The sequence below is a fragment of the Mus musculus genome, chromosome 6 (genome assembly GCF_000001635.26).
Source record: "Mus musculus strain C57BL/6J chromosome 6, GRCm38.p6 C57BL/6J".
NCBI classification, from domain to species: domain Eukaryota; kingdom Metazoa; phylum Chordata; class Mammalia; order Rodentia; family Muridae; genus Mus; species Mus musculus.
Window position 1 is genome coordinate 142,157,066 of NC_000072.6, and position 19,384 is coordinate 142,176,449.

General features: G+C 40.9%; 1 protein-coding gene across 4 annotated transcripts in view; it reads right to left on the reverse strand.

Moving 5' to 3' along the window:
• Window positions 1-19,384, reverse strand: part of Slco1a6 (solute carrier organic anion transporter family, member 1a6) — a 100,417-nt gene that overhangs the window by 71,305 nt on the left and 9,728 nt on the right. For 2 of the 4 annotated variants that reach the window (XM_006506965.3, NM_023718.3), the window contains exons 2-3: window positions 3,935-4,047; window positions 170-311 (exon numbers count right to left, since the gene is read on the reverse strand). In XM_006506965.3, the coding sequence (XP_006507028.1) occupies window positions 170-311; window positions 3,935-3,994 (202 nt within the window). In that variant the 5' untranslated portion in view covers window positions 3,995-4,047. Of the gene's footprint in view, window positions 1-169; window positions 312-3,934; window positions 4,048-9,943; window positions 10,205-19,384 lie in introns of those variants that run through there. The other 2 variants (XM_011241587.2, NM_001381930.1) reach the window with 2 other exon arrangements.

Below are 19,384 nucleotides of genomic sequence, written 5' to 3' on the forward strand. Positions count from 1 at the left end.
TCACCCTATGTGACAATAGTTATCTGCTATCACGAGGATATTTAAATAAGAAGCTTCTTCACACCAAACCAGGCAACACCAGGAAGCATATAACTCAGTCATACTTTATAGTCTAATTCAGGAAATAAGGAGAAAATATCAATATATAAAAATAAGTGTAATAACTCACCCATCTCAAAGCTCCCATTGATAAGTCCAACTATAGATGTGGAAATATTGAATTGTCTCTCTAATTGTGTGAGCATAGTACTCATGTAAACTCCTGATAGTATTTTGGATATATATGCCCATATTAATGCCAACAGAAACACCTAGGAAGAAAAAATATTAAGAAAAAAAAGAAAAGAAAACTTTGTCTTAAACAGCCCGTAACATCCAAGCAAGCACCTTCAAAGTGTAATCTCTTCTTTCTGTGTCACCATGCCTGCACTCTGAACACACAGAATAGTTGGTTAACATTTAGTAAATTTTGTAGATAGGGCTTTGCTCTCTTATGGTGTACCTTACTCATACAGAAAGACATGGAGTTGTTCCATGTAAGACATAGCTATTGATGGATCTTTATTACTATACTGTTACCACTGAGTGTCCTTGGTCAGTTCAACACTTTGTTCTCTTTTTCTGCATTCTCAAGCACAACACAGGATGCAATTGTCAGAGAAGAGTGAAGAGTGACCTATGGGGTTGTTTTTCTCCTTTGTACAATATTCTCTGTAACACTTTATCGAAGCAGCCCAAATGGTGTTCAAGTAATTAAACACTAGGGCAGAACAGTGTGGGTTCCCATAGGTACAGGATAAACTATGGCTTTATAGAAAACACTTCCAACTACCTGCCTGTGACTAATTAACTCACTTGGAGTGATGTAGTGAATGAGATTTCTGTTTCTGTTAACTTATCTTCCAGCAGCTGGTTGATGGCAAATTTTATCGTCCAAGTTTCTGGAATTTCTGAACTGTCTTATCCAAAACTATATTCAAATGTTATTATGTGAAATTTTTATTTAGTGCTTATAACTTTACTGTCACAGGTATCAATTAAGATAGATGAACTAAAGCAAAAACATGAAAAAAGAGAAAACCTAATTTGGAAATGAGAGTACCAACTTTAGCATACCTCACAAGTACTCTTTATCTGTAATATAGTGTAATTCCATCTCTTGACATTTCTAAATTCTAACGCTGTTTAAAGAGATGATCACTCTTCCCATTGTACTTCTTTCAGAGGATGTGACTGACACTTTATAATTTTCACTTGAGACTTACAATTCAGATCCTTTATTTAAAACCAAAGTCTACAAAATTACAAAAATAATCAGACTCTGGATGATCATTTATTTTCTTTGTGTTTTAGAGAATAAAGATAAATAGTTAATGAGCCTATTTAGTTCTTTCTATAAAGTATTTGGTTCTGTGCAGAAGTAAAAGAATTCAATAGCTATGCACATCTGGGTCTCCTGCTACATAACATCTGTATTCATGAAGCTAATCTTACCAACTTTTTACCTTAGCTCTCTAGAGTCTAAAGTAAACTCCTTTGGAGTAGTCTTTTCATGCTTCCTAAAGTAGTTTTCTTTTTTTTTTTCCTCTTAAGTTTTTTCATCTTTTCTTTTTTTGGATGTGTGTGTATGTTTGTGTGGGATGAGTTCATACATGCATATGTACATGGGGAGAAAGAAGACAATTTCAGGGTCAATACCCCCAAGAAATGACATATTAAAAACAAAAACAAACAAACAAATAGAGACTCTCAAGTGCCTGGAATTCAGCCAGGAGGCAAGACTGGCTCAGCAGTGAGCCACATGTATCAGCAAGACTCCATCTCTCCATGCTAAAGTTATACTTATATGTCACCATGCCGAGTTTTTAATGAAAACTTTGAGGACTGAATTTAGGACCTCCTATTTTCCAAACAAGTACTTTACTTTACTGATCAAGGTATCTCCCCAGCCCTCTTGAGAAATTTTCCCTTCTTTTCTTTAATAATTTTTGTTGATTAAATATATTTTTTACTGATTTCATACATACATGGTATGTTCTGATTATTTTCTTCTTCCCCTTTCTTTCTCCTCTATTCTCCATGGGCACCTTTGTTCGTAGAAGTCCTTTTCCAAGATTCATGAATCTTGGTTTAGTTTTCTTTTACCCATGGAGCATAACCAGGGACATCTGTGTAGCCACTGTGTTAGAACTAACCATTGGTACCAGGAAGGTCATCAATGCATGCATGATTGAAGGGCATCAAGGATGTTATTTCTCCTGTCCTGGAAACTTTTGTTAATGATAATATTCTCCATTTAGAAAGCAGGACCTACATTCAGTCTGTCAATGTAGACCATTTGGCCCACTAAACAATGAAGATAGTTCTAACTTCAGAGAAGAAGAGACATGTGATTAATTTTAAACAATTACTTCTAAATTTTATCTTGTAAAGTCATGGATTTAACATTTTTCCATAACACTAACACCAATATCTACTCTTATTAAACTCTAAAGTAATTCAGGTGGTTGTGCTAGGAAGAGCCCCATAAACACATGAGCCTGAAGGCTTGGCCACCAGGGAGTAGTAGTATTAGAAGTTTAGCCTTTAAGAGGCAGTGTCTAACTGGGCTGGGCTCTGGGGATTCAAAAGGTCCATTCAATCCCATAGTCACTCTCTTCCTGATCCCTGATGACCTGATGTATATCTATCTAATGGCTCCTTCTCCTGTACCATATCTGCCTTTGCACCACCATAATTCCTTCCATGATGGCAGTGAACTAAACCTCTGAATATTTAAAATGGCCCAAATTACTGGCCCAAAGCTACAGTGGCCATGATGTCACATTGCAGTAACTGAAACCTTAATTAAGTCATTTACCTGAAACAGACTATGAGAAGTACGGTTATAGATACCTAATGACTTTTCTCAACAAATTCTCATAATCCTAGTAAGTAATAATCAAAATCCTCGTCACTCTCCTAATTCGTGAAGCTGGAGATGCAGCTCAGTGGTGAAGAGCACTGACTGTACTTTCTGAGGACTGGGATTCAGTCCACTGCACCCACTTGATAGCTGAGTAGGCATCCGGTGAAGGTCAGGAGCCAAGGGACCTGGACTCCTCAAAAGCATGTGAGAACTGAGGATAACCAGAATGCCTTTGGTTTCCAATAATAGCAGGCAAAAATACTTTCCAGGGTCTCTTTTATCTTCATAAACCTCTAGCACATGTGAATAAAAGTAAAATGATCATTCAGTAGGATGACTTAGCAGCTTAGAGAGGAATATTTAAGGGATTCTTCAGGAACTAGGCCAGTGCTCAAATTTTCTAGGTCAAAATAAGCTTACATTTTGTGATATAAAGCTGACTTTGGAGCTATAAAAACAATTTTTGTCTCTAGAATACTGAAAACCACCAAACCAGCTAACAGTATCTTCTTACCAAAGAGTAACTGTTGTGTTGCCAAAACTTGAAGAAAATATTTGTCTGACTGGATCATAAAGTTATCTTTGCATATTAATCAACATAGCACTTCTATTAGGGAACTATTTCCTAGCTGTGACTTCTAACCTTCTGTCAGGAATCCCTGAAGGCTAGGCACTGGTTTGACCTCTGACCTCAGACTAAACACCACTACAACAAAATATACACCTAAAACATTTTAAACTCCATTTTGTAAGAGGGAAGGAGGCTGCAACTGAAATTTAATTTAATTTAAAAATAGAAATTAAGATGAAAAAAATCTTTCCCTCTTATCCTGGATAAATAATACTGGTTAGATATTCCTAATTATAAAACCAATGCTTTTAAGTCAAGAAATTAACAACACATAGAATAAAATGGCATTCGTGTTGCAAAATTTCATGTAAGCTTAACAATATTACAGCAACTTTCAATTCTCGTTTAAAAGACTTCTGTGCCTGTATATACGCATATTTCTAAACAGTACATACCTTGATCTTGGCAAAGCACCTGACCCTGTGGATTCCAACCCTTTTCCCAGGTTCTCCCATTTTGTTCTTCTGATTGTTTAAGGATGTCTCTGCTTTCAAAGTCCTACCACTGCCTGTTTAAAAGACAGTGCTTAAATTATTTGTTGAACAATAACAAGTCATTTTTTTTTCATTTGTGACCTTGAATTTCCTTATGTTTTTTTCTCTTATGCATTAAGTCCCAACCACAGTGTCCCTCTCTCCACTTCCAAAGTCCTTACCCTACCCCTTCCTTCTCCCCCCCCCAGACCAACTCTTCTTCATCCCCACCCCCAAAAATGTGCTTGCCTTGTAAGAATATCAATGGAATGTTTAATAAGTTACAATGAAACTAGGCTCAAACCCTGGTATCAGGGCCAAAGGGTACAACTCAGTAGGGGAACAATTGTTAAATTATTAAAGCAGTTAACTTATTTACTGAACTATAAAATGTGAAGGGGTATTCTTTCTTGTCAGGTCTCCTTGAGGCAGCAGAGGAGGAAGAGTGTCGATGGAGGGTAAGACTTTGTCTTACAAGATATTTAGGGTTGCGGTATAATAATAAAAAGTTTATTTATCTAAGTCTAAGTTCCTATGCTACTGTAGCTAGCTTGCCTTCTAGATCCTCTGAAGCCAGAAACTGCAATTTCTAAGGATTAAGTAAATAGCCTTTGCACTATCGCAGCAGGAACTAAGCAGCTCTAACTCTCGCCCTGCTATTAGGAAGTTGCAGGAAGAAAAGGGGACATTTTGAAAAGTGGATATAGAGTTTATTACTATGTTGTAAAAAGTTTCCTATGAAAGCTATCTAAGGGGAAAAGCAGAAATATCCTAAGTGGGGAAAAGGAAAAAAATTCTTCTAAGGGAAAAAAAATTCTCCTCTCTTCTCTTTGTCCTCAGTACTTCTACATCTTTCTGAGTACATGATCACATGTTACAAAGTACATCACAGGTTCACACAAAAAATCAAATCATAAATTGAAATAGAAATTTACAACATAGAAGGTTTACATGCATATTCACTAGGAGTAATTATCTGGCTAAACATCCATCACCTGTCTCAGCTCCACAAAGTGATTGTAAGTTGAAAACCATAACTAAGTTATTAGTGAAGTTTTGTATAGATAGACCCAGTCAATATTTTATCTTCTGTCATAGCACCTATAATAAATCATTATTTCTCTTTTTATGACCTTTGGTTAATTGTTTTACAACCTCTTAGAAAGTGTTCTGAGTAGGAGAAATTCTGGTTGCTATCTAAGAGCAATTAACTGGTGACACTTGGGGACCTGGCAGAGTTCTCATTGCAGTTTTGACTATCAGAAAAAGACCTAATAGCAGTCACACTATAAAAGAGCTTAATAATCACAGATATAATTTTAGAACACTAAGACTTATGACATCTATTTGTCTATATAACATCACTACAAGTTAGTACATCTTCGTGAATCTGAACCAAAGACGTGATTGTTATATATGTTTAATAATAACAGGAAAAGTGTATTAATAGCAAGAATCTTTCCTAAAGTGAATCCCTTACAGCCTTACTGAATGAGGGCAAACCTGTCATAGATTATATAATAATCTGAAGCAGGCCATCTCAGGAAGATCATCAGCTAGTTATTACTTGTCCCATTATGGCTCCTGACAATAACAAGTGACTCTTTAAAACAAAACATAACAAAACAAAAATCATCTCAGGGCTAGGCTGTCTTAGTCAGTTTTTCTCTGGCTATCATAAACTACTAGAACCAAAAGAAACTTATAGGTAAAAGGTGTTTTTTTGTGTGTTTGGATCTGGTTTGGTGGTGGTGGTGGTGGTGGTTGGTTGGTTGGTTTTCTGTTTGTTTTGGTTTTTTTTTTTTTTGTTGTTGTTGTTTTTTTTGCTTTGCTTTGCTTTATTTTTCCTTTACTTAATTTCTTGTTCTTAATTAACATTACATCCCAATTGCAGGCCCTTCCCTCTTCTCATACCAGTCCCACCCTTACAAGTCCCTCCCCACATTGCCCCCTCTCCTCCTCAAGGAAGGGGAGACCCACCACCACCACACCACCATCCTTGAGTACAACTCTTACTCTGGAACATCTAGTACTTGTAGGACTAAGCACCTCCTCTACCACTAAGATTGGATCAGGCAGATGTGATTTCCAGTTTTTCCTTATCTACTACATCCTTGATTGGAGAGATTCACACAGCACATCATGTAGATCTGTTATCCAAAAAATGTGTCAATAGCATCCATGATTCAGGAGACTATTAACAGGGGACTCTAGTGTTGCAGGATTTTCCCTGTCCGATCACATTAGGGCAATGGTAGGCTTATGATTGAACAGGAGAAGGAAGGCGGAGTGAGGAGTGGAGACAGAGAAAAAAAGGAGGGGAGGCAACTTTCTGCAATCCTAGAGACCAGCATCCTGCATCCAGCATCCGGGCACGGAATTCCATGTTTCACAGTCCCATCCACAGCCATGTAGGACTTGGCATCTTACCCTTTTTGTTTTAATTCGAAAGTGCAAACATTCATTGACTGTGAGTTCAGTTACTGAGTACATGACTTTTTTGACGAAGACTTGAAGAACTCCCTGCCAAGGTTAATGACTCCATGATAATTAGAAACAGAATGATCCTGGGAGGGAGGGTGTGTCTAATGTTCCTCAGCCAAATGGTAAATGCTGACACCTTCAGGACAGCCCTTAAAACTGTGGGGAAGTACTGCGGGGAAACATGAGTTCAAAAATATCTAATTTCTGAACTATGCAAAATATAAGGATGCAATATTGAATTGTATGAGGGGCTTCATGGACCTAAAAGAACAGATATACCTGCACTGAGTCAGCTTGTCAGAAAGATATTAAGGAAGGAGATAAAAATATTTAGGGAGTGACAATCCAAAGGCAGAATTCCACCCACTAAACTTATTTGTACTTACAAAGATAGGCAGATTTCTGGTTCAAAGTCAGCCTGGGACAGAGTGAGTTTAGGTCTAGGCAAGATCGAAGTGATGATCTCTGAGTGGGATCCCACCAAGCTAAACTTGTTGTTTGTACTTACAAAGACAGGTAGATCTCTGGGTACATTTGCTATGTTAAAAGAAAATGTACTTGATGTCTCTTTCTAAGAATCAAGGGCCTAAGGTCATAAAATGCTGAATTGCAGGATAATCAAAAGGGAACCTGGTATGGATGATTGAATTAATATACAAATAAAAGACTGGACTTTGGTCTGCATGAGCTGTGACATCTACACAGCTGTCTGGAAAGCCAGCTCAAGCAGAGCACAGAGCTGTTATCTATTAGTTCATCACTGAAGGAAGTCAGGACAGGACCTGAGGGCAGGAATCTGGATGCAAGAAGTAATGCAGAGGCCATGGAGGAATGCTACTTACAGTTTTGCGCCTCATGTATTGCTCAGCCTGCTGTATTACAGAACCCAGGACTTTGTACTGAGGCATGGCATCATCTACAGTGAGCTAACCCCCTCACATTAATCATCAGTCAAGAAAATGTACCACAGGCTAGACCATTGGTCCACAGATGATGACTCTAGCTCATCTCAAGTTGATATAAAATTATCCAGTACAGCTGAGGAAGTTCAAAGGACAAAACGTTTGGCTTTTAATATTGAGAATGTGAGTTTGAATTCTTAGTAGCCAAGTAAAGAGCTGAGTTTCTTTGCACCTGCCTGTAACCTCAAAACCCAGACAGCAAGATCAAAGCAGTGTGCCAACCTGCCACTCTAAGCAAATAAACTACCAACAGGTTAAGTGAAGAGACCTATTGTGGTTTAAATAGGTATGGCCCTAAAAGACTCAAGTATTTAAAGGCATGGCCCAGAGGAGTGGCACTATTAGAAGATGTGGCCTTTTTGAAGTGGATGTAGCCTTGTTGAAGGAAGTGTGTCACTGTGGGGTCAGGCTTTGAGGTACCCTATGCTCAATATAAGCACAATGCGGAACACAGTCTGCTTCCTCTGCCATTGGATCAATACACAAAACTCTCAGCTTTTTCTTAAGCATCATGCCTACCTGCAATACACCATGCTTCCTGCCATGATGTGAAGAGACTAAACCTCTGAAACTGTAAAAGGGCCTGGATTAAATGTTTTCCTTTATAAGCATTGGTGGTCATGGTGTTTCTTTACAGCAACAAATCCCTAAGACAAGACCACCATCAAAAACACATAAGGTTGAGTACTCTAGAGGAAGATATTCAGCATTGATTTCTGGCCTCTATAATACACACACCTGTTTATGTGCACCTGCACCTGAACATACTCCTATGTATACACACAAACCCATACATATAAACATGTATGCAGACATGCACACCACTCAAATGTGTCAAGACAATCTCTTGAATAGAAACAACTTAAGCAGTACCTTGAATATTATAATATTATCTAGGAAGGTTAGTATAGTCTGAGTGACCTTGTAAATAAAAGCATAAAAGATTACCTTTTTATGGTTTCTATTGAAAAATCCAATGCAAATAACTATACTCATTCTTTGGTGATACTAAAGATAGCCTCAGAGCTTTTTGCTATGACATTAAGCTAATGACAATATAGATAAAATAAAGGTTTTCATTTCTTTACACAAAATAAATGAAACCTAGAAGGTGAGTTTTGAACTCACTTGAAGGCTGTTGCCTTTAAAAATGGGAAGCTATCTGTTGTACTTGTACTAAACCTCTGCCTCACTGAAGCCTAGACTATTTGACCAGGATTCTTTCTTGAGGTCTTTGAATTCCAAAATTTACCCAGAATTTCAAGACTAAAACACTTTCTATGGCAAGGTAGAGTCACAGAAATCTGAGGATACATGGAGTTTTAATCACAAGAATAACCTAAGTAAAAGCCACAAGTCTCTGATATAGAGAAAAATCCAATAATTCTAACTTTAATAATGTAGAGTCTAGGAAAAGACCAGACACCTAAACAGAGATCTATACATGTGATTACTTATGAGATAAATATTATGTGTGGATGAACGTGTCCTTCTCTGAATAACTGATATTTACATGCAAGCATTTAGATGTAATTCAAAAAGGTGACTTGAGCTCTATTCAATTGTACTTGTCTCATTAAACTGTTTTCTGTCTTTGTGATGGTTTGTATATGCTTAGCCCAGGGAGTGGTACTATTAGGGGGTGTGGCCTTGTTGGAAAAGATGAGTCACTGTGGGTGTGGGTTTAAGACCCTCACTTTAGCTGCCTGGAAGTCAGTCTTCCAATAGAAGCCTTTAGATGAAGATGTAGAACTCTCAGCTCTGCCTGCACCATGCCTGCCTAGAAGCTGCCATGCTCCCACCTTGATGATAATAGACTAAAACTCTGAACCTGTAAGCCAGCCCCAAATATGTGTTGTCCTTTATAAGACTTACCTTGGTCATGGTGTCTCTTCACAGCAGTAAAATCCTAACTGAGACAGAAGTTGGTACCAGGTACTCGGGTATTGCTGTGATAGTCCTGACCATAATTTTGTTTGGAAGACTATAAATTTTGGGACTTTGAATTTAGAAAGCAGAGGAATGCTTTAAATGGGGCTTAATCAGTTATCCTAATAGGAATATGGAAGAAACTGTTGATCCAAATAATTTGAACTGTGCAGACCTGGCCCAAGAGGTTTCAGAGAAGAAGAATTTCAGTATGTGGCATAAAGACTGTTTGGTGGTATTTTGGTGAAGAATTGGCTAATTTTTGCCCTTGGTCGGCCTGAGGCTACAATGAAGAAACTCAGATTAATTGCATTGACAACGGGAATCTCAGAAGCACCCATCATAGATTTTGTTCTCTGGTTAAGAAAAACATTCTAAACAAGTGTAGCAAGCTAATAAAAAGAAAAATATAAATTATATGCTTCAGGTATTAAAGAGGTACCAGGAAGTGAAATGGAATTGAATACTATGTTCTAGGAGATAGGAGATTAAGGGAGAGGGAATTTGAGGCAAGATCCTATCCAGCTAAATTTAGATCCAGCATGTCTGTACACACCTTTAATCCCAGGAGACAAAGCCAAGCAGATCACTGAGTTCAAGGTCAACCTTGGACACAGCAGGTTCTAGGTGAATAAAAGCTTAAATCCAGGCATGGTAGTACATGCCATGGAATCTCTGAGTTCAGGTCAATCTTCAAAGCCAGTTCCAGGAAAGCCAAATTTAAGCAGTGAAAGAGTTGAAAAAGAAATAGCTGGTGATCATGCAATAGAACAAGTGGCCCATGCTCCAGCTCCAGCTCCAGCTCCAGCTCCAGCTCCAGCTCCAGCTCCAGCTCCAGCTCCAGCTCCAGCTCCAGCTCCAGCAAGCAGTAGAACTACGCAGCTTTGGCCATGTGTCTCAGATACTGTTCCAGTACCATATGCCTGGAGCCTTGCTCTGAAGAATAAAAAATTACTGGCCTCTTGTAAGAACATGAATTTTTTACCTCGGAGCCCACCCCCTCCCATCTAGAGATTGTTCTCGGAACACTCCTAAACTTTTCACCCCAAAACTCCTCACCCTAAAGTTCGAAAAAACTGTTCCAAGAACATTTTTGAGATAAAGGCCTCCTGAAACAACCTCAAAATGAACCGGGTACATTGCCAAATGATAGGACATGACTCCTTAGTTACGTAGATTCCTTGATAGGACATGACTCCTTAGTTACGTAGATTCCTTTGGCAGAACTCCCTAGTGATGTAAACTTGTACTTTTCCTGCCCAGTTCTCCCCCTTTGAGTTTTACTATATAAGCCTGTGAAAAATTTTGGCTGACTGTCGAGACTCCTCTACCCTGTGCAAAGGTGTATGAGTTTCGACCCCAGAGCTCTGTGTGCTTTCATGTTGCTGCTTTATTTCGACCCCAGAGCTCTGGTCTGTGTGCTTTCATGTTGCTACTTTATTAAATCTTGCCTTCTACATTTTATGTATGGTCTCAGTGTCTTCTTGGGTACGCGGCTGTCCCGGGACTTGAGTGTCTGTGTGAGGGTCTCCCTTCGGGGGTCTTTCATTTGGTGCATTGGCCGGGAATTCGAGAATCTTTCATTTGGTGCATTGGCCGGGAATTCGAGAATCTTTCATTTGGTGCGTTGGCCGGGAAACAGCGCGACCACCCAGAGGTCCTAGACCCACTTAGAGGTAAGATTCTTTGTTCTGCTTTGGTCTGATGTCTGTGTTCTGTTTCTAAGTTTGGTGCGATCGCAGTTTCAGTTTTGCGGACGCTCAGTGAGACCGCGCTCCGGAGCGCGGGGTGGATAAGGATAGACGTGTCCAGGTGTCCACCGTCCGTTCACCCTGGGAGACGTCCCAGGAGGATCAGGGGAGGATCAGGGACGCCTGGTGGACCCCTTTGAAGGCCAAGAGACCATTTGGGGTTGCGAGATCGTGGGTTAGAGTCCCACCTCGTGCCCAGTTGCGAGATCGTGGGTTCGAGTCCCACCTCGCGTTTTGTTGCGAGATCGTGGGTTTGAGTCCCACCTCGCACCTTGTTGTGAGACCGTGGGTTCGAGTCCCACCTCGCGTCTGGTCACGGGATCGTGGGTTCGAGTCCCACCTCGTGCAGAGGGTCTCAATCGGCCGGCCTTAGAGAGGCCATCTGATTCTTCTGGTTTCTTTTTTGTCTTAGTCTCGTGTCCGCTCTTGTTGTGACTACTGTTTTTCTAGAAATGGGACAATCTGTGTCCACTCCCCTTTCTCTGACTCTGGTTCTGTCGCTTGGTAATTTTGTTTGTTTACGTTTGTTTTTGTGAGTCGTCTATGTTGTCTGTTATCTAAGTGTCTAAGTGTGGCACCGCTGAATTTAAAGGAGAGAGGGTGTTCTCTCTGCCAGAGTGGGAGTGGACGTGGAATCCCACCCCATCAGGAAGGGAGTCGATGTGGAATCCGACCCCGTCAGGCTTCTTTTTCTCTGTTGCTATCTTGTTTTTGTTTGTGGTTTTTGTCATGAGACACAGACACTGTACGTCGGAGATAAAGTGGGATCCCTCCCTGTCTGTATGTCTGTGTGTCTTGTTCACTTGTGTGTCCTCCATTGGACCACCTTCTGATTCTGTTTTGTTTTTGGTTTGTCTGGTTTCAGGTCTGGTCTTGGTCCCAAGGAGTTGACTGATTATCTTGGTTTGGTTTTAGGCCGGTCTCAGGTTCTGGGACCTTCCCATGGAGACAGGTCCATTTGAGTTGGTCATAGTGACAGTAAGCTTCTCTGGAAATCGTATGTAAGATGCCCTGTATTGGTCTTGCTTGTGTTTGTCATTTCTGTGGTACTGTGATTCTATAGTGGTTGCCTAAAAAACGGTTTCTGTGTGTGTCTTTTGTGTCTCTTTGTGTTCGGACTTGGACTGATGACTGACGACTGTTTTTAAGTTATGCCTTCTGAAATAAGCCTAAAAATCCTGTCAGATCCCTATGCTGACCACTTCCTTTCAGATCAACAGCTGCCCTGCCTCCCACTCCAACTCCAGAGAGCAGCCAGCGGGTCACAGTGGTCCCGCCCATGGACCTGGAGCCTAGGGAAAAATGAGTTCGGAAATCCGGAGCAAATGAGGAGTGGTCCCTGAGAAGTCAGTGGCCTGGATGTTGTGGCTGCTAAAGCAAAAAGAAGAGGAGGCTGTTCGAGTAGCCGGCCAAGAGCGCTGCAGGTTCCCAGGCAGCTTCTCATTCCCCTGTCCCTCCCATCCCGTCTCTTGTTAACAGAAAAACTGCTTTCACTTTAAGATAGGTGCCGGTTGCAGCCAGCTGTGAGAGCTGCACTCCCGTCTCTGCTCTAAAGTTCCCTCTTCTCAGAAGGTGGCACCACCCTGAGCTGCTGGCAGTGAGTCTGTTCCAAGTTCCAGTGAGGGAGGCATCCGCCCACTTGGGGCTTCTGTCCAAGGTAAGGAGCACCTGTGAGTCTAACTGCCAGGCTCTGATGGGGGTCTCGTCTCTGTGGGACTAGAAAGTCCCAACAATCTGACCAAGGTAACAAGAAGTTAAAAGGACAGGGTATAAGAGTCAGACAAGAAAAAGAGTTAAAGAAACATGAGGCTGACAAAGACAGAGACCAGAGTCAGAATCAGAACTGTGCTGTGAGACAAAGAGATAAGAGAAATAAAATGCTGGCCACAAAAGTCAGGAAAATTAGAAAACTTAGATAGTACCTGGCAACAAAAGAAAGCTTTTGGCTAAAAATCAATGTGTTTACTGTAAAGAAAAAAAGCACTGGGTGAGAGACTGCCCCAATAAAAAGAAGAGGAGCCCCCCTCATGATCAAACCCTTCACCTGTTCGTAACTAAAAATAAAGAGATAACAAAAGGGGTGCTAATACAGAAGCTGAGTCCTTAGAAGAGTCCGGTGGCCTACCTGTTGAAGCAGCTAAAAAAAGAGACTGTGTTTCATACTCCTCCACTGACCAGTGCAAAACAAGCTAAAAAGTTCCTGGGCACTGCGGACTTTTGCAGATTGTGGATTCCAGGTTTTGCTGAATTAAAGAGATAAACAGCCCTTCGTATATAAAAAAGAGAACAATCTTGGATGGCCTTGGATGCTCTTGAGACTGCCCTAATGTTATCCCCAGCTATGGGACTCCTAGATGTGACTGAGAACAAAGGTATTGCCAAAAAAGTTCTTACTCAGAGATTGGGACCCTAAAAAAGACCTGTGGCATACTTGTAAAAAATTAGACCTGGTGGCTGTAGGATGGCCTGCTTGTCTGCACATAGTGGCTTCTGGTTAAGGACGCAGATAAATTGACTCTGAGACAAAACTTGGCACATGTCACATTATCCAACCGTCCCCCTGACCGATGGACACATTGTCAGAGCTTTTTGTTGACTGAACGAGTGACCTTCGCTCCCCCTGCTATCCTCAATCTCACTACTGCCTGAGACTTCACCTACTCATCATTGTGCTGACATTCTGGCAGAAGGAACTCATACTCGAGATGATCTGAAGGATCAGATCAGCCTTGGCCTGAGAGTTTGAACTGGTACACGGATGGCAGTAGCCTGGAGGTTAAAGGTAAGCGGAAGGCGGGGACAGCAGTGCAGTGATGGACAGAAAGCAAGTGATCTAGGCCAGCAGCCTCCCTAAAGAGACTTCAGCCCAGAAAGCTAAACTTGTGGCTTTAATACAAGCTCTATATATACAGACAAAGAGAGCTGTTGACATCTGCAGAGAAAGACCTAAGATGCTGTGGCTAAAAAAAATCAGGTGGCAAATCTAACCGCCCAGGCATCCTAAAGAGCAATGATCCTGACAGTCTGAAGACTATCAAGTTATAGACAAATTAAGACTGGTAAAAGAAACCCTGTATGACATAGTAGAAACTGAAGAAAGAAAACTAGTCCTCTCATGAGAAGACAGACCTGACATCTACTGAAAAATAGACTTTACTGAAAAAAAATATGTGTATGAATACCTTCTGGTTTTTGTGAACGTTCTCAAGATGGATAAAAGCTTTTCCTTGTAAAACTGAGACTGCTCAGATAGTCATCAAGAAGATTATTAAAAATTTTCCAAGGTTCGGAGTGCCAAAAGCAATAGTGTCAGATAATGGTCCTGCCTTTGTTGCCCAGGTAAGTCAGGGTGTGGCCAAGTATTTAGAGGTCAAATAAAAATTGTATTATGTGTACAGACCTCAGAACTCAGGACAGATAGAAATACTGAATAAAACTCTAAACAGACCTTGACAAAATTAATCCTGGAGACTGGCACAGACTTACTTGGTACTCCTTCCCCTTGCCCTATTTAAAACTGAGAATACTCCCTCTTGATTCAGTTTTACTCTTTTTAAGATCCTTTATGGGGCTCCTATGCCCATCACTGTCTTAAATAATGTGTTTAAACCTATGTTGTTATAATAATGATCTGTATACTAAGTTAAAAGGCTTACAGATGGTGCAGAAAGAAGTCTGGTCACAACTGGCTACAGTGAACGAGCTGGGTACCCCAAGGACATCTTACCAGTTCCAGCCAGAGATCTGATCTACGTACACCTGCGTCATGCTGAGACCCTCAAGCCTCACTAGAAGGGTCTCTGCCTAGTTCTGTTTACTAATCTGCCTTATTCTGTTTTTGTTCCCATGTTAAAGATAGAGTAAATGCAGTATTCTCCACATAGAGATATAGACTTCTGAAATTCTAAGATTAGAATTACTTACAAGAAGAAGTGGGGAATGAAGAATAAAAAATTACTGGCCTCTTGTAAGAACATGAATTTTTTACCTCGGAGCCCACCCCCTCCCATCTAGAGATTGTTCTCGGAACACTCCTAAACTTTTCACCCCAAAACTCCTCACCCTAAAGTTCGAAAAAACTGTTCCAAGAACATTTTTGAGATAAAGGCCTCCTGAAACAACCTCAAAATGAACCGGGTACATTGCCAAATGATAGGACATGACTCCTTAGTTACGTAGATTCCTTGATAGGACATGACTCCTTAGTTACGTAGATTCCTTTGGCAGAACTCCCTAGTGATGTAAACTTGTACTTTTCCTGCCCAGTTCTCCCCCTTTGAGTTTTACTATATAAGCCTGTGAAAAATTTTGGCTGACTGTCGAGACTCCTCTACCCTGTGCAAAGGTGTATGAGTTTCGACCCCAGAGCTCTGTGTGCTTTCATGTTGCTGCTTTATTTCGACCCCAGAGCTCTGGTCTGTGTGCTTTCATGTTGCTACTTTATTAAATCTTGCCTTCTACATTTTATGTATGGTCTCAGTGTCTTCTTGGGTACGCGGCTGTCCCGGGACTTGAGTGTCTGTGTGAGGGTCTCCCTTCGGGGGTCTTTCATTTGGTGCATTGGCCGGGAATTCGAGAATCTTTCATTTGGTGCATTGGCCGGGAATTCGAGAATCTTTCAGCTCCCCACCATGATGGTCATGGACTAACCCTCTAAAACTATAAATAAGCCAGCAACTATCTGCTGTCTCATCACAGCAATAGTAAAATAGGTTAGACAGCATCTTAGATCAAAGTTCATTCACTCATGTTGTCTAGGGGACATCTGTTTATTTTGAACCTTAAAATATTCTCCCAGCATTCTAAAAGCACTGCCCTTGAAAACATCCTGCCAATCCCTAGAGGTGGCTTCTGCTGAAACAAAGGTTAGTCTAAAGTAATGGCCAGAGGAGATTATCCACTTAGAAATCAGTTTATAATCTAATAGTGTTAACTTTACTGCTTTAATGACTGATAACTAAGTTAGAAAGTTATGTGTTATCTCTACAATGACAACATTAAAAATGTTAAGGCATATCAATTGCCAATAGGAAAAGACAGTTATACTGTCTTCAATTAAAAACAAGAAAAGAAAAACAAAAATTATATCTTTACATTAAGTAGAAAAGCAATTGAGTTTTTATAACCAATCCTTCAGTTAACCTTTATTCTCCTCTCTGCTTTTTCTTAGATACTTGTGGTAGCCTTCTCATTCAGTTACATATGCAAAACCCAGTGGAATCATGATGAAAAGTTCCATCACTCTGAAAAGTTCCATCACTCAAAGAGAAAGATTTGGCATGTCATCTTCTATTGTTGCGTTGATGGATAGAGGCTTTGAAATAGGTGATACGTATTTCTATTTACTGTTCAGACATGTACTGTACCCATGTTCTCATCCAGGGATGACTCTGTTCTTTCTGCCAAATGCAGCAATATCTCTAGCAATTTTTGTTGTCCTATCTTGAGAAACAGAAATGTTGATGCCTAGGAGTTAAAATCAGCAATATCACTAAATATGGTGAAAAAAGTGATCATGAAAAGAGGATTTTTGAAGATTGATTGTTCACAGACACATTATTTTCAACTTACTCTATTAGCTTTCCCTTTTTTAAGATGATCAGACATAAAGAAAAGTTGAGACAGTCTATAGTGCCTTTCATTTAAGAAGTAAAGAACAACTTTGGAATAATCTCTGTGTATTTTTGCTCTTTGATTCTATAGGGTGTAAAAAATGATTATTAATATTTTGTACATATTAATTAAAGCTGGAAGTTAATATGGTGGCAGTTTTTCCTTAACCAGTGAGTTCCCAAAATAACCATCCAAAGAAACTGTAGAATCCAAAATAAGTTAGAGGCTACCTAGCCCCTCCCCCTTTGAAGGGACTTTCAGAAGCATAGCAGTTAAAATGACTAAGTCTATAGCTGCCAAAACAAAATGAGGTGTTCTCAGAAAAATAACCATAGCAAGATAGCAGTTCCCGGAGAAATTCCCCTACCCTTCCCAACACTAAATGCTGAGGAAAAAAACAAAAAACAAAAAACAAACAAACAAAAAACACAAACTGCCCTGACCTTGTTGATAGCTGCGATGGTAACAGCTGTGATGTTGATAGCTGACCCTTAAGTTCAAAATGTACTACTGCTTTGCTGACCAAATCATAATAACCCACCATGGGGGCAGGCAAAGTGAGTCACTGGGGCAAAGGGTTACTTAGTCACCCTATACAAACCAACCAATGCCTGAAAAGGTTACTTGTTACACCAATAAGAATAAGCCAGCTACCCTGTTGCTCAAATTTGCCCCTTACAAGGTATAAAAAGTGTGTTCCTTCTTTGTTCTGGGTCTCTCCTCTGGTCTGTGTGCTGAGAGGAGAGTCCCCAACATATTGGATCAATAAAAAAAAAAATCCTCTTGAAGTTTGCAGTGATGGCTGTCTCTGTGGTCTTTGTGAGTGAGGGTCTTCTGAGGAGATCCAAATTTTGATGCATTGGCCAGGAAGACTTTCCTCAAGAGGACCCAAACACTGTGCAACGGATCCCAGTCTGCCTATCTGAATGTCTGCCTTGTCTGTGTTGTTAGGTCCGAGGAAGGGACCGACTGGTTTCAGGTTCTAATTTCAGGTCTGGTTTTGGTCATGGGGGAAATGACTGGTATTCAGGTGCCGGGGCTCTGGTGGGAAACTCCCATCTGGGTGGTCGCTGTGACTTCCAGACATGTTGAGATGTCACAGGCCATGGGGAACTGGAGGACACCCCAGAATTCCCCCTGGGGGTTGAATCAGAGGCATTCATTCTCAGCCCAGTGGTTGAGTGAGAGGCAGCTACCACCTGGTCCAGGCTTCTATGGGAATTGTGTCTAAGAACGCCCTGATTGGTCTTGTTTGGTTGGTTATTTTCTGTTTCTGTGGAATTACTGTGATGCTTTATCTGGACAGTTTCTGTGTGCGTGTTCTGTATCTCTGTGTGTTCAGCTTGGACTGATGGCTGATGACTGTTTTGAGTATTATGCCCTCTGGGAAAAGCCTAAGAATCCTGTCAGACCCCAATGCTGACCTCTTCCTTTCAGATCCACAGCTGCCCTGCCTCCCACTCCCCAACTCCAGAGATCAGATGGTGGAGCAGAGTCAGCTGTGACCTCTGTGCTCCCTTCCCTGTCCCGGGGGTGGGGGGCTTCTCAGGTGGCCCCGCCCCATTCCCATCCCCCTTTCACTTCTGGCCATGAGTCTGTTCCAAGATCCATTGAGGGAGCCATCCGCCCACTTGGGGCTTCTCCTGCCCAAGGTAGGGATCATCTGAAAAGTCTGTTGCCAGACTCTTCGGGGGTCTCACGTCTGTAGAGTTAGAAAGTGCTCCACCAATCTAACCAAGATAACAGGTAGAAAGAGAAGTTAGAAGGAAATACAGTGTAAGTCGGTGAAAGAGTTGTACAGGTTGATAAGAAGGTACAGAGGAGGAGGAACAAAGGAAGGAAGAGAGGATGAGGAAGACATATATGTACAGATAGAGGTCTGGAAAGAACTGAGCTAAGACTGGAAAAAAGAACAAAGCTTCTGCAGACTCAGGAGAGATACTTGACAATGGCAAATGAAGAGATTAACAGTGAGAAGTGGAAATAGAAATGAAAGGAATTAGATAGAGGTCTGAGATAAGAGAGACAGGCAAAAGGAAGGGTTGCTATATAGAAATTGGGAAAAGGTGGAGAGAAGGACAAGGCACAAGTGGTGAGACACAGGAACAGGCTTACAAAGACAGAGACCAGAGTCAGATTCAGAGATGTGCAGTAAGACAAAAGGATCAACCAGGGCAGAGGCAAACTATGGGAGAGGATGAGTGACAGGATGGGAACTTGACAATTGGCTAACATCCAAAAGAAGCAAAGGAAAAAAAATGGAGGAACAGGAAAACAGGAGCAAAGACAGGTAAATAACAAAGACTAGAACCTGGGAAGGTGGCACATGCTGGAAATGGTAAAACTTAGGAATGATCTGTAAGGGACAGAAAGCCAAGTAATGAAAAAGGGATAAGAGACAAGAGAAACTTGCATAAAATTCTGGCCACAGTATTCAGGGAAGCTAGAGAGCCTCAATAATCTAGTAAAATAATACTGGGCAACAGAAGAGAGCCTTTGGTAAAAGATCATTGTGTTTACTGTGAAGAGAAAGGATATTGGGCAAAGACAAAGAAGGAAGAAGAAGGAGGAGGAGGAGGCAGAGAAGAAGAAGAAGAAGAAAAAGAAGAAGAAAAAGAAGAAGAAGGAGGAGG